Consider the following 16,402-nt stretch of genomic DNA (forward strand, 5'->3'; position numbering starts at 1 on the left):
TGAGAGCCAATATATAGGAAGGAATTTGCATTTGACTGTATAAGTATTTTGATGGGGATTGCATTGAATCTGTAGATTGCTTCTGGTAAAATGGCCATTTGTACTATATTAATCCTGCCAATCCATGAGCATGGGAGATCTTTCCATCTTCTGAGGTCTTCTTCAATTTCTTTCCTCAGTGTCTTGACGTTCTTATTGTACAGATCTTTTACTTTCTTGGTTAAAGTCACACTGAGGTACTTTGTATTATTTGGGTCTATTATGAAGGGTGTCGTTTCCCTAATTTCTTTCTCGCCTTGTTTCTCTTTTGTATAGAGGAAGGCAACTGATTTATTTGAGTTAATTTTATACCCAGCCACTTTGCTGAAGTTGTTTATCAGCTTTAGTAGTTCTCTGGTGGAACTTTTGGGATCACATAAATATACTATCATATCATCTGCAAATACTGATACTTTGACTTCTTATTTTCCGATCTGTATCCCCTTGATCTCCTTTTGTTGTCTGATTGCTCTGGCTAGAACTTCAAGAACTATATTGAATAAGTAGGGAAAGAGTGGGCAGGCTTGTCTAGCCCCTGATTTTAGTGGGATTGCTTCAAGTTTCTCTCCATTTAATTTAATGTTAGCAACTGGTTTGCTGTATATGGCTTTTACTATGTTTAGGTATGGGCCTCGAATTCCTATTCTTTCCAGGACTTTTATCATGAAGGGGTGTTGAATTTTTTCAAATGCTTTCTCAGCATCTAATGAAAGGATCATGTGGTTCTGATCTTTCAGTTTGTTTATATAATGGATCACGTTGATGGTTTTCCGTATATTAAACCATCCCTGCATGCCTGGGATGAAGCCTACTTGATCATGGTGGATGATTGTTTTGATGTGCTCTTGAATTCGGTTTGCCAGAATTTTATTGAGTATTTTTGCATCGATATTCATAAGGGAAATTGGTCTGAAGTTCTCTTTCTTTGTTGTGTCTTTGTGTGGTTTAGGTATAAGAGTAATTGTGGCTTCGTAGAAGGTATTCGGTAGTGATCCATCTGTTTCAATTTTGTGGAATAGTTTGGATAATATTGGTATGAGGTCTTCTATGAAGGTTCGATAGAATTCTGCACTAAACCCGTCTGGACCTGAGCTCTTTTTGGTTGGGAGACCTTTAATGACTGCTGCTATTTCCTTAGGAGTTATGGGGTTGTTTAACTGGTTTATCTGTTCCTGATTTAACTTCAATACCTGGTATCTGTCTAGGAAATTGTCCATTTCCTGAAGATATTCAAGTTTTGATTAATATAGGTTTTTATAGTAAGATCTGATGATTTTTTGAATTTCCTCTGAATCTGTAGTTGTGTCTCCCTTTTCATTTCTGATTTTGTTAATTTGAACGCACTCTCTGGGTCCTCTTGTTAGTCTGGCTAAGGGTTTATCTATCTTGTTGATTTTCTCAAAGAACCAACTTTTGGTTCTGTTGATTCTTTCCATGGTCCTTTTTATTTCTACTTGGTTGATTTCAGCTCTGAGTTTGATTATTTCCTGCCTTCTACTCCTCCTGGGTGTATTTGCTTCTTTTTGTCCTGGAGCTTTTAGGTGTGCTGTCAAGCTGCTGACATATGCTCTTTCCTGTTTCTTTCTGCAGGCACTCAGCGCTATGAGTTTTCCTCTTAGCACAGCTTTCATTGTGTCCCATAAGTTTGGGTATGTTGTACCTTCATTTTCATTAAATTCTAAAAAGTTTTTAATTTCTTTCTTTATTTCTTCCTTGACCAGGTTATTATTGAGTATAGCATTGTTCAATTTCCACGTATATGTGGGCATTCTTCCCTTATTGTTATTGAAAACCAGTTTTAGGCCATGGTGGTCCGATAGCACGCATCTGATTATTTCTATCTTTCTGTACCTGTTGAGGCCCGTTTTTTGACCAATTATATGGTCAGTTTTGGAGAAAGTACCATGAGGAGCTGAGAAGAAGGTATATCCTTTTCCTTTAGGATAGAATGTTCTATAAATATCCGTTAAGTCCATTTGGCTCATGACTTCTCTTAGTCTGTCGACATCTCTGTTTTATTTCTGTTTCCATGATCTGTCCATTGATGAGAGTGGGGTGTTGAAATCTCCCACTATTATTGTGTGAGGTGCAATGTGTGTTTTGAGCTTTAGTAAGGTTTCTTTTACGTATGTAGGTGCCCTTGTATTTGGGGCATAGATATTTAGGATTGAGAGTTCATCTTGGTGGATTTTTCCTTTGATGAATATGAAGTGTCCTTCCTTATCTTTTTTGATGACTTTTAGTTGAAAATTGATTTTATTTGATATTAGAATGGCTACTCCAGCTTTCTACTTCTGACCATTTGTTTGGAAAGTTGTTTTCCAGCCTTTCACTCTGAGGTAGTGTCTGTCTTTGTCTCTGAGGTGTGTTTCCTGTAGGCAGCAGAATGCAGGGTCCTCGTTGCGTATCCAGTTTGTTAATCTATTTCTTTTGATTGGGGAGTTGAGGCGATTGATGTTGAGAGATATTAAGGAATAGTGATTATTGCTTCCCGTTATATTCATATTTGGCTGTGAGGTTATGTTTGTGTGCTTTCATTCTCTTTGTTTTGTTGCCAAGACGATTAGTTTCTTGCTTCTTCTAGGGTATAGCTTGCCTCCTTATGTTGGACTTTACCATTTATTATCCTTTGTAGTGCTGGATTTGTAGAAAGATATTGTGTAAATTTGGTTTTGTCATGGAATATCTTGTTTTCTCCATCTATGTTAATTGAGAATTTTGCAGGATACAGTAACCTGGGCTGGCATTTGTGTTCTCTTAGGGTCTGTATGACATCAGTCCAGGATCTTCTGGCCTTCATAGTTTCTGGCGAGAAGTCTGGTGTGATTCTGATAGGTCTGCCTTTATATGTTACTTGACCTTTTTACCTTACTGCTTTTAATATTCTTTCTTTATTTTGTGCGTTTGGTGTTTTGACAATTTTGTGACGGGAGGTGTTTCTTTTCTGGTCCAATCTATTTGGAGTTCTGTAGGCTTCTTGTATGCCTATGGGTATCTCTTTTTTTAGGTTAGGGAAGTTTTCTTCTATGATTTTGTTAAAGATATTTACTGGTCCTTTGAGCTGGGAGTCTTCACTCTCTTCTATACCTATTATCCTTAGGTTTGATCTTCTCATTGAGTCCTGGATTTCCTGTATGTTTTGGACCAGTAGCTTTTTCCACTTTACATTATCTTTGACAGTTGAGTCAATGATTTCTATGGAATCTTCTGCTCCTGAGATTCTCTCTCCCATCTCCTGTATTCTGTTGGTGAAGCTTGTATCTACAGCTCCTTGTCTCTTCTTTTGGTTTTCTATATCCAGGGTTGTTTCCATGTGTTCTTTCTTGATTGCTTCTATTTCCATTTTTAATTCCTTCAACTGTTTGATTGTGTTTTCCTGGAATTCTTTCAGGGATTTTTGCGATTCCTCTCTGTAGGCTTCTACTTGTTTATTAATGTTTTCCTGTGTTTCCCTAAGGGAGTTCTTCATGTCTTTCTTGAAGTCCTCCAGCATCATGATCAAATATGATTTTGAAACTAGATCTTGCTTTTCTGGTGTGTTTGCATATTCCATGTTTGTTTTGGTGGGAGAATTGGGCTCCGATGATGCCATGTAGTCTTGGTTTCTGTTGCTTGGGTTCCTGCGCTTGCCTCTCGCCATCAGATTATCACTAGTGTTATTTTGTTCTGCTATTTCTGACAGTGGCTAGACTGTCCTATAAGCCTGTGTGTCAGGAGTGCTGTAGACCTGTTTTCCTCTCTTTCAGTCAGTTATGGGGACAGAGTGTTCTGCTTTCGGGCGTGTAGTTTTTCCTCTCTACAGGTCTTCAGCTGTTCCTGTGGGCCTGTGTCTTGAGTTCACCAAGCAGCTTTCTTGCAGCAGAATAGTTGGTCTTTCCTGTGGTCCCGAGGCTCAAGTTCGCTCGTGGGGTGCTGCCCACGGGCTCTCTGCAGCTGCAGCAACCAGGAAGATATGCACCGCAACTTCCGGGAGCTTCAGTGCACCAGGGTTCCAGATGGCATTTGGTGTTTTCCTCTGGTGTCCGAGATGTGTGTGCAGAGAGCAGTCTCTTTTGGTTTCCCAGGCTTGTCTGCCTCTCTGAAGGTTTAGCTCGCCCTCCCACGGGATTTGGGTGCAGAGAACTGTTTATCCGGTGTGCTTCCGTCATGTTCCGGCGGTGTCTCAGGCAGGGGTCCTGCCGCTCCTGGGCCCTCCCCCACGGTAGCCCAGAGGCCTTATACAGTTTCCTCTTGGGCCAGGGATGTGGGCAGGGATGGGCAGTGTTGGTGGTCTCTGCTGCTCTGCAGCCTCAGGAGTGCCCACCTGACCAGGCGGTTGGGTCTCTCTCTCACAGGGTCTGGGAGCAGAGAGCTGCTGCAGGCCGGGATCTGAGGGTGTGGAACTTCCGGTAAACACAGGACGTGCCCGGTCCTAGAGGAATTCTGCCTCCATGTGTCCCGAGCTCACCAGGTAGCTTTCTTGCAGCAGAAAAGTTGGTCTTACCTGTGGTCCCGAGGCTCAAGTTCGCTTGTGGGGTGCTGCCCACGGGCTCTCTGCCTCTTGTTCCCCTTTTAAAGAAGGAGTGAAACATTCACATTTTGATCATTCATCTTGAGTTTCATTTGTTCTAGGCATCTAGGGTAATTCAAGCATTTGGGCTAATAGCCACTTATCAATGAGTGCATACCATGTGTGTTTTTCTGTGATTGGGTTACCTCACTCAGGATGATATTTTCCAGTTCCAACCATTTGCCTACGAATTTCATAAAGTCGTTGTTTTTGATAGCTGAGTAATATTCCATGCTGTAGATGTACCACATTTTCTGTATCCATTCCTCTGTTGAAGGGCATCTGGGTTCTTTCCAGTTTCTGGCTATTATAAATAAGGCTGCGATGAACATAGTGGAGCACGTGTCTTTTTTATATGTTGGGGCATCTTTTGGGTATATGCCCAAGAGAGGTATAGCTGGATCCTCAGGCAGTTCAATGTCCAATTTTCTGAGGAACCTCCACACTGATTTCCAGAATGGTTTTACCAGTCTGCAATCCCACCAACAATGGAGGAGAGTATTCCTCTTTCTCCACATTCTCGCCACCATCTGCTATCACCTGAGTTTTTGATCTCAGCCGTTCTCACTGGTGTGAGGTGAAATCTCAGGGTTGTTTTGATTTGCATTTCCCTTATGACTAAAGATGTTGAACACTTCTTTAGGTGATTCTCAGCCATTCAGCATTCCTCAGCTGTGAATTCTTTGTTTAGCTTTGAACACAATTTTTTAATAGGGTTATTTGTCTCCCTGCGGTCTAACTTCTTGAGTTCTTTGTATATTTTGGAAATAAGGCCTCTATCAGTTGTAGGATTGATAAAGATCTTTTCCCAATCTGTTAGTTACCGTTTTGTCTAACCACAGTGTCCTTTCCATTACAGAAGCTTTGCAGTTTTATTAGATCCCATTTGTCGATTCTTGATCTTAGAGCATAAGCTGTTGGTGTTTTGTTCACGAAATTTTTTCCAGTGCCCATGTGTTCCAGATGCTTCCCTAGTTTTTCTTCTATTAGTTTGAGTGTATCTGGTTTGATGTGGAGGTCCTTGATACACTTGTACTTAAGCTCTGTACAGGGTGATAAGCATGGATCACTCTGCATTCTTCTACGTATTGACCTCCAGTTGAACCAGCACCATTTGCTGAAAATGCTATCGTTTTTCCATTTGATGGTTTTGGCTCCTTTGTCAAAAATCAAGAGCCCATAAGTGTGTGGGTTCATTTCTGGGTCTTCAAATCTGTTCCATTTGTCTATCTGTTTGTCTCTGTACCAATACCATGCAGTTTTTTATCACTATTGCTCTGTAATTCTGCTTGAGTTCAGGGATAGTGATTCCCCCTGAAGTCCTTTTATTGTTGAGGATAGTTTTAGATATCCTGGGTTTTTTGTTTTTCCAGATGAATTTGCACATTGTTCTGTCTAACTCTTTGAAGGAATGGATTGGTATTTTGATGGGGATTGCGTTGAATCTGTAGATCGCTTTTGGTAAAATGGCCATTTTTACTATATTAATCCTGCCAATCAATGAGCATGGGAGATCTTTCCATCTTCTGAGGTCTTCTTCAATTTCTTTCTTCAGAGTCTTGAAGTTCTTATTGTACAGATCTTTTACTTGCTTGGTTAAAGTTACACCGAGGTACTTTATATTCTTTGGGTCTATTATGAAGGGTGTCGTTTCCCTAATTTCTTTCTCGGCTTGTTTCTCTTTTGTGTAGAGGAAGGCTACTGATTTATTTGAGTTAATTTTATACCCAGCCACTTTGCTGAAGTTGTTTATCAGCTTTAGTAGTTCTCTGGTGGAACTTTTGGGATCACTTAAATATACTATCATATCATCTGCAAATAGTGATATTTTGACTTCTTCTTTTCAGATCTTTATCCCCTTGACCTTCTTTTGTTGTCCGATTGCTCTGGCTAGAACTTCAAGAAGTATATTGTATAAGTAGGGAGACAGTGGGCAGCTTTGTCTGATTTTAGTGGGATTGCTTCAAGTTTCTCTCCATTTAGTTTAATGTTAGCAACTGGTTTGCTGTATATGGCTTTTACTATGTTTAGGTATGGGCCTTGAATTCCTATTCTTCCCAGGTCTTTTATCATGAAGGGGTGTTGAAGTTTGTCAAATGCTTTCTCAGCATCTAATGAAATGATCATGTGATTTTGTTCTTTCAGCTTGTTTATATAATGGATCACGTTGATGGTTTTCCATGTTAAACCATCCCTGCATGCCTGGGATGAAGCCTACTTGATCATGGTGGATGATTGTTTTGATGTGCTCCTGGATTCGGTTTGCCAGAATTTTATTGAGTATTTTTGCGTCGATATTCATAAAGGAAATTGGTCTGAAGTTCTCTTTCTTTGTTGGGTCTTTGTGTGGTTTAGGCATAAGAGTAATTGGGGCTTCATAGAAGGAAGTCGGTAGTGCTCCATCTGTTTCAATTTTGTGGAATGGTTTGGATAATATTGTTATGAGGTCTTCTATGAAGGTCTGATAGAATTCTGCACTAAACTCGTCTGGACCTGGGCTCTTTTTGGTTGGGAGGCCTTTAATGACTGCTTCTATTTCCTTAGGAGTTATGGGGTTGTTTAACTGGTTTATCTGTTCCTGATTTAACTGCGGTACCTGGTATCTGTCTAGGAAATTGTCCATTTCTTGCAGATTTTCAAGTTTTGTTGAATATAGGTTTTTATAGTAAGATCTGATGATTTTTTGAATTTCCTCTGAATCTGTAGTTATGTCTCCCTATTCATTTCTGATTTTGTTAATTTGGACACACTCTCTGTGTCCTCTCGTTAGTCTGGCCAAGGGTTTATCTATCTTGTTGATTTTCTCAAAGAACCAACTTTTGGTTCTGTTGATTCTTTGTATGGTACTTTTTTTTCTGCTTGGTTGATTTCAGCTCTGAGTTTAATTATTTCCTGCCTTCTACTCCTCCTGTGTGCATTTGCTTCTTTTTTTTCTAGAGCTTTTAGGTGTGCTGTCAAGCTACTGACATATGCTCTTTCCTGTTTCTTTCTGCAGGTACTCAGAACTATGATTTTTCCTCTTAGCACAGCTTCCTTAAGCTGCCTTTTACCAAAGTGACTGTCACAGTTACTGGCAGGCCTCCAGGTATGCACACAGAGTTTTGAGCTGCACAATGGAACACAGAGACCATGTGCAGCTTAGGACCCTTTTGTATGATTTAGAGGGTATTGGTTTGCAGGGAACTTGGAGTGAGCATTTTTACCTGGTTTCCCCCACTGCATGCAATCTCAGAGAATGAAGATACAGGGACAAAATGGAACACAGGGGATAACGTTCAGTTTGCTTTTGCTTGGTGGCCCCTGGAGGCAAGCAGTCTGGGGCTGGTTCTTACCAAATTATCCTTGGTGCATGTAGGTCTCCAGAAAAGTAGAAAGAGCTCAGGGGACAGGGCATAGATCATTGGTGATGGGCATATGAGACATGGAAGGCACACTTTGTGAGGGAGGGGTACAAATGCTTATCTCTGGTGCTTTCAGGCCTCCAGGAATGCAACTGAGCTATAAGTTGTAAATGGAGCTCCAGCTCAAAACATTTTTTAAATAAAAAATAAAAATCCACTCAAACTAGAAAATTTATGAATATTTGTTTTCTTTTTAAAAAACAGCTTTTTCCATTAGTTTTGTTTGGGGGTCAATAGTGAGTAACATTTTATTCAATAAGTCAGGTATACTTTTAGACATATCCTTTATTGAGGTTATCTACTTGACACTGGACTCTAGAGAACTAATACCTAAATTATCTAAATACCAATGGACATGGAGTAACACAAGAAATGCAAAAATATCATTCTGCATATTTAGTGATATTCATATCCATTTTTGGTTCATGCAAGCCTAAATCTGGTGTTAAGAATACTGCCATATAAGGGACCAGTTTTTAAGGAAATACTGTATACCTGTGGTGTTCACACCTGCTTCTGCGGTGTTCATTCTCTGTGTTTGTGGTCGCAGTAAGCCAAATCTGGACTGATCAATAGAATCATTTGTGTTGTCTTAAAAATTTACACTTCAAACATTAATTGGGCCTGATTTTGCTGATTTATGTCTGCATCATTAAAATACAAAGACAATGTTAGTGTGAATGAGGTTTACACTGTGTAGATTAACATAACATATGTTTGCTAGTATTTGCATTTTCTTTCCTATTTCCAGTTTTCAAAAACCTATGGCCCTGTGTTCACTCTGTATTTGGGCTCACAGCCCACTGTCATATTGCATGGATATGAAGCAATAAAGAAAGCTCTGATTGATCACGGGGAGAAGTTTTCTGGTAGAGGAAGCTATCCAATGATTGAAAATGTTACTAAAGGTTTTGGTAAGTAAATGTACATATTCATGTGTGTGTGTTGTACCATGTTTACATTAAGATATAAGTTTGAAAGAAAGGGATGGACTTCCTTCTTAAGCACAGTAGGACCCCTCTATGGTTTCCAATTTCATCTGTTCCTAGCATCTATTTCTAGTATCTTCTCATTTCTTTAGGAATTGCTTTTAGCAATGGAAACAGATGGAAAGAGATAAGACGATTCACAATCATGACCCTTCGGAATTTGGGAATGGGAAAAAGGAACATTGAGGACCGTGTTCAAGAGGAAGCACAGCGCCTAGTGGAAGAACTGAGGAAAACAAAGGGTAAATACAAATTTATACATTTACATCTTAGTTAGGGTATGCACAGCTAAGTTATGTTGATAATGTTCTATCTAAAATAATTTCATTGTTTTTAATCAGAAATAACAATATATGCTTCATGTAATTTTATGCTGAGTTGTGGAACTATGTAGTCTTATTAGAATAGATGTGGTTTCCCCATTTTGTATCATTTCATCAAAGAATAAATGCTACTGATAAAGGTGGCAGAAGATATTTGCTTACATTTTCTTGAACTACAGATAAATTACACTGTATTAACTACAGATACATTCCAACATCAAACTAAATGGAGGGAAACTTGAAGAAATCCCACTAAAATTAGGGACTATCCAAGGTTGCCCATTCACTCTACATTTTCAATATATTAGTTGAAGTCCTAGCAAGAACAATTAGACAATAAAAAGAGGTTAAAGGGATACAAATTGGAAAAGAAGATGTCAAAGTATCATTATGTGCAGATGATATGATAATACAAATTAAGTGACCCCAAAACTTCCATGAGAGGAATGCTAAACTGATAAACAACTTCAGCAAAGGAGTTACGTATAAAATTAACTCAAACAAATCAGTAATCTTCTTCTACTCAAAGGATAAACAGGCTGAGAAAGAAATTAGGGAAAAGACACCTTTTACAATATTCACAAATAATATAAAATACCTTGGTGTTACTCTAATCAAGGAAGTGAAACATCTGTATAACATGAACTTCAAGTCTCTAAAGAAAAAAGTTGAATATCTCAGAAAATGAAAACATATCTCATGTCCATGGATTGGCAGGGTTAATATAATGAAAATGGCCATTTTTCTGAAAGCAATCTACAGATTCCATTCGATCTCCAGCAAAATTCCAAGTCAATTCTTCATCCACCAAATCCAGTCACTACTGCTGATACCAAGAAATGCTTGCTGACAGGAGTCTGATAGAGAAGTCTCCTGAGAGGCTCTGCTATATCCTTACTAATACAGATGATGATGCTTGCAGCTAACCACTGGACTGAGCACAGGGACTACAATGGAGGAGTTAGAGTAAATACTCAAGGAGTTGAAGTGGTTTGCAACCTGATAGGAAGAACAACAATATCAACTAACACTAACTAGACCTCTCAGAGCTTCAGGGACTAAACCACCAACCAAACTGTTGGGAGACATTTAATGACTGCTTCGATTTCTCAGGGGTTACAGAACTATTTGGATTGTTTATCTGACCCTGATTAAACTTTGGTACCTGGTATCTGTCTATAGAATTGTCCATTTCATCCAGATTTTCCAGTTTTGTTGAGTATAGTCTTTGATAGTAGGACCTGGTAATTTTTTGAATTTCCTCAGTTTCTGTTATGTCTCCCTTTCCATTTCTGATTTTGTTAATTTGTATACACTGTCTGTTCCCTCTGGTTAGCCTGGCTAAGTATTTATCTACCTTGTTGATTTTCTCAAAGAACCAACTCGTGGTTTTGGTGATTCTTTGTATAATTCTTCTTGTTTCAACATGGTTGATTTCAGCACTGAGTTTGATATTTTCTACATTCAACTTCTCCTGGGTGTATTTGCTTCTTTTTTTCTAGAGTTTTCATGTATGCTATCAGGTTTGTTGGATACATTATATATGATTTTACAACCAAACAGCTCTGCCAAGGGCCATGCAGGAGAAATGACAAATGACTTTAGAACTTATGTAATTCAGTCCATGGTTTACCCTAGCACTATGGGAGGGCCTTTTTGTGTCACAGCCCTGAGACCTATGTGTCCTGTGGACATTATGCTGTTATGGAGTTCTGCTCTGTTTGTTGCACTCTTAAAGAGTTATATGAAAACTTTAAGCAGACTTCCATTCCCTCACTGGGAAGTCTTGGTGGCATTCACAATATTAGTGCCTGATTTATTTTTGGCATTACTACTGGAACACCACCTTAGAGAAGAACTTAGAGATTTAGAATGTGAACAATGACTACCACCCTTAGAAAACTTTGGGAAAAATAAGTCAGTTAAGCTTGGTTGAGATAATTTTTACTACTATCTCCGATGTAAAAAATCTTAGGGAACAGTGTGAAGTTCAGAAAGGTACAGTTTTAGTTAAGCTAGGGACCTTTTATGGTCAGGGAACACGAACAGTGTCATTATTCTCTGATGTCATTACATCTCATTGAGGATGGACTGGTGATAACTGATTTCATATATCATTTATTACATTAAGCTTTCCGATATGATTTATTAACTATTGTTGATGAGTAGATGTCCATTGTGAGGATTTAAGACAGATATGACTGTGAGTAAGAGAGCTGAACACCCAAAGTGCAGACCATCCTGAGACCTCAAAGCAGACTGCCACTTCTACCCACTTTTGCCAATATTGCTTGTTCAAGAGGAAACTTCATAGTGCCTGTGGACACAGGAATGTAGGAACAGTCAGCTGCAGATACCTGCCATTCTGGACTTTGCTCAGAACTGAACTGAACTGGACAAACAGTTTCCTGCACCCAATCCCTCAGGGGAGAGAGTTGGACCTACAGAAGTGCAGACACTTCTGAGAAATAAGAGGAGACTACTCTCTGGCCACATTCCCCACCCAAGAGGGAATCGCGTAGTGCCAGCTGTGCCTGCTGGATGCAGGGAACTAGGAGCAGTCAGGGACAGGACCCTTCTGATTCTTGCCTTCGTCGAGAGCTGAAAGACAGTAACCAGGAGCACCTACACACCTGAGAGCAGAGGTAAGACCTATTTTTCTGCTCCAAGTGACCTGCCTGGTAGACTCGGGACACACAGAAGCAGAATTCCAAATCCAAACAACCCTGAGATTCCCCCTCACACCAGTCAGTCTAAGATGAAAAACTCAGGTGATAGCAGATGCTGGCAAGACTGTGGAGAAAGAGGAATACTCCTCCATTTTTGGTGGGACTGCAATCTGGTTCAACCACTCTTGAAATCAGTCTGGAGGTTTCTCAGAAAATTGGACATTGCACTTCCCGAGGAGCCAGCTATACTTCTGCTGGGCATGTACCCAAAAGATGCTCCAACATACAACAAAGACACATGCTCCACTATGTTTACAGCAGCCTTATTTCTAACAGAAGCTGGAAAGAACCCAGATGCCCTTCAAAGGAATGTATTAAGAAATTGTGGTACATCTACACAATGGAATATTACTCAGTAATCAAAATCAATGACTACATGAAGTTCATAGGCAGATGGAATCAACTAGAAAATATCATCCTGAGTGAGGTAACCCAATCACAGAAAAACACGTATGGTATGCACTCAGTGATAAGTGGATATTAGCCAAAAATCTCGAATTACCCACAATGCAATCCACAGACCACAGGAAGCTCAAGAAGAAGGATGACCAAAATGCAGATGCTATCACTCCTTCTTAAAAGGGGTAGCAAAAATGTCCATAGGAGGGGATATGAAGGCAAAGTTCACAGAAGTGACTGAAAAACGGCCATTTAGTGCCTGCCCCATATGTGACCCATATGTATACAGCCACCAAAGCTAGATAAGATTGATGAAGTTATGAAGTGCATGTTGAAAGTGACTGCATATACATCTCTCCTGAGATACACAACCAGAGTATTTCAATTACAGAGGTGAAGGCTAGCAACAAACCACTGAACTGAGAATGGTGCCCCCTTTGGGGGAATTAGAGGAAGGGTTGAAAGAGCTGAAGGGGCTTTCAAACCCTAAGTACAGCAATGCCAACCAACCAGCACTTCCAGGGATTAAACCACCATCCGTATACTGATCCAGGGCTCTAACTGAATAAGTAGCAAAGAATAGCTTTGTTGTGGCACCAGTGGAAGGGGAAGCCCTTGGTCCTGCCAAGGGTGGACTCCCAGTTCAGCGGAATGTTGGGGGGGTTATAAGGGGTGGTTGATTGGGGAAAAATCCTTATGGTGGAGAGAGAATGGGAGGGTGATTATGGACAGGAAACCGGGAAAGGGAATAACATTTGAAATTTAAATGAAGAAATATGTCTAATAAAAAAGATAGATATGACTGATTTTTATATAAAAGTTTAGATTTGTGATTATGATTTTACAGGATTACTTTTAAAGATAAATAGTATTGTAATACTTCTTTCTTTATAGCAGCAAATTGCTGCCTTCCAGTAAGAGAAACAAACCGTGAGAAACTCTCTTGCTTGCTTACATTTTGTTAAACTATAGATGTTGCTTGTTTATGAATGCATATGATTTTTTAAGATTAATTTGATCTTTACCTGCGCTATGTAATATTATATTTCCTAAAGTTAGGAGAAAACATACTGTTTCTTCATAATCATTCACCAGAAGAAAACTAACATGTAATCACATTATAATTATATACTGCTTGAAAGATTTTGCTGGGATATATAAGCTGTAGAAGAAAGAATAAACTAAGATAGGGTGTGGCTAGAACATTGTATCTCTCATACATCAACTATGTGTATGTGAATGGTTTGGCTGGGATATTGCCTCTCACATCCATCAGCTGTAAGTGTGTGTGTAGAGTTTGTGCAAATGGGACTTGGAACATTGTTCCCTCCATCCACCAGTTGTGTGTATGTATGTATGTATGTATGTATGTATGTATGTATGTATGTACGTACGTACGCATGTATGTATGTATGTATGTATGTATGTATGTATGTATGTAATACTTGGACTTTGCTTGCTAGAGCTTTTTTCTAACCATTCAATAGGTGAATATTTATGTGTCTGTCTGATCATCTGTATGCATGTGTGTATGTTTGTATGTATATATGCAAGCATATTTGTGTATATGAAGTTGGACTCTGCTTTTTGATTTGTCCATTTTGTGTATGAGTGTGTGTGTGTGTGTGTGTGTGTGTGTGTGTGTGTGTTTATGAACTTTCTCTTTCATCCTCTTTCTCTCTGAACCCAAGGATTTAAAAGAGTTCATAGGGTTATTTTTTTGTTTGGCTGGTTTTTTGGGGGGTGGGGGGGAACTGGCAATATAGAGTGCCAGACCCTGTGAATTAAGCTCCCTTCCTTCAGCAAATATGTCTGCTGAGCAACTTCTCTAATCTGCCTTTAGCAGCAGCCCCTGTAGGTATCTGGATCAACCCTTGTCAGTGACTTTAAACACTGACCCCCAATGGTTCAGTTTACCCACCATGTGGATGACAAAGCCAGTCACTGGCAATTAACAACTTATGAAACCAATAAATGGGCTTATCATTACAGAGGTTAATTTTCCTCACCCCATCAGCCATATATAGCTCTCTGTCTAAGGGTAGCCTCTGAGCTTTTTATCATCCCACATTAACACTCCTAATGATTCAGTCATTTTTCTAATTATTTTTGCAGCCATTTCCAGGACAAAAGTTTTCACAATAGATTTCATGCTATTCTTGTTCTTACAATTTTTCTGCCTCCTCTTCTGCATGTTCCCTGATCTACAAATGCAAAAGTTGAGACTTAGATGTGTTGGTTGAAGTTGATATCCCTACAATCTGTTGATATCTGCATTGTATCCAATTGTGCTTTTCTGTGATGGTCCCACATGTGCTGTAAGAAGAGATATCTTTAATAAGGTGTGGCAGCTATACTTTTAGAGGAATTTGACACTTCTTCTTCCAGAAGCTAATAATTGCAAATAATTCCTTCACTATGTACAGCACATCATGCCCAGCTACCGTTTTAGGATATTTTCTGACTTTGGCTTGCACAGGTCTTGCTCATCCTATTATATTTGCTGTGACTTCATATGTGCAGCTGTCCTGCTGTGCCCAGAAGACATTTTTTTCCTTGTGGTTATCCACCACCTTTCTGTTCCCTATTTCTCAATGGTCCCTGATTCTTTCAAGGAAGTAGGATAATACATAAGTTATATTTAGGACTGAACATTTTGAAGTCTCTTATTCTTTGCTCTGTGTTCTCTTGTTGTCTCTGTGTTGGTCATCATCTACTATAAACAGAAGCTTCTCTGACAGTGGTTAAGAAATGTCATGTATGTGTAGCATTCTTCTGGAGTACAATTGACATATTATAGATGGCCATACTTTTAAAGAAAGTCAAATAATTCTGTCTTAAGAACTAAGAAGTGCCAGTAATTCTTGACTATTGGTGAAACTTTGTAGCCATCTCCCCTCTCCATCCTTTATGATCTAGTCATATTCATTCCAGAGATTTAGGGACATTTTAATTAATAAAAATCAAGAAATATAATCAATTTAATTATTTCCTCTTTTATATACTCAGAATTCTGATGTATGCACAGAGAAGCTGTGGAAATATTTTCAAACTAAATCATTTTTTAAATTAAATCTCATCTATTTCAACTAACTCTTCTGCCTGCCATTTCTACACAAGTTAACTCTTCGTGAGTGTTTGTCTGAAAAAAGATTTTTCTTTTTCTACTACAGTAGATGGTACTACTCAACAAGTTTCTGAAGGAAAAATTTGATTAGCCATTTGATTTCTAATGATTTTTAAGTTAGTCTTCCAAATAAAGAGAAAGAAAAGAACGAAAAATCAAATTTAACCTGTGAGTAGCATGTATACACTCATGAAAATTCCCAAATTTTTATCTTCCACTCCTTTTTGGTAAATTAAAACATTACTTGACAATGTAGAATATAATTATGTTTTAAAAGTCCAGTATACTAACAGCAATTGTAAGGATTTTATTTTATTTAAATGTTCATTAATTTATTCAGAAAAGTGGTAATTTACTGATCCCTATGTGAAGTCTACAGACTTAAATTAAGGATCACCTGGAAAATAAAGACTACTGATCATTTGATCAAAAAAATTTTCTATAGAAAGGACATCAGAAGAAACTTCCCTGAGAGATGACTTATCACCTAGGAGAGTATGTTTCTCCAGAGGAGCAGCAATGGGTTCCCAGCAACTATATAAGGTAGCTCCATGACATATGACATGCTCTCCAGATCTCCCTAAGTATAAACACACACACACACACACACACACACACACACACACACCGCAACACACACAGACACACACACACAACACAACACAACACTTCTGTGATGTATTCACACAACTAAAAAAATAATTTTCTTATGAATTTTGAACCTGCAAGATTATTGACATCAATGTGATGCATAATTTTAAGCATTATATTTACATAGAAATTTGATGATGATTTTTGAAAATGTTTACAAAAGTATAAATCTCGTTTTCCCCAGACATTTTGTGT

General features: G+C 38.8%; 1 protein-coding gene across 1 annotated transcript in view; it reads left to right on the plus strand.

Moving 5' to 3' along the window:
* Positions 1-1,035: 1,035 nt before the first annotated feature.
* Positions 1,036-16,402, plus strand: part of Cyp2c7l1 (cytochrome P450, family 2, subfamily c, polypeptide 7 like 1) — a gene marked incomplete at its 5' end in the record, with an annotated part of 54,650 nt that continues 39,283 nt past the window's right edge. Inside the window, 4 exons of the mRNA XM_039101417.2 lie at positions 1,036-1,049; positions 2,557-2,575; positions 8,741-8,903; positions 9,071-9,220. Of these exons, the coding sequence (XP_038957345.2) occupies positions 1,036-1,049; positions 2,557-2,575; positions 8,741-8,903; positions 9,071-9,220 (346 nt within the window). The remainder of the gene's footprint in view (positions 1,050-2,556; positions 2,576-8,740; positions 8,904-9,070; positions 9,221-16,402) is intronic.

The sequence above is a fragment of the Rattus norvegicus genome, chromosome 1, assembly GCF_036323735.1.
Source record: "Rattus norvegicus strain BN/NHsdMcwi chromosome 1, GRCr8, whole genome shotgun sequence".
Classification (NCBI taxonomy): Eukaryota; Metazoa; Chordata; class Mammalia; order Rodentia; family Muridae; genus Rattus; species Rattus norvegicus.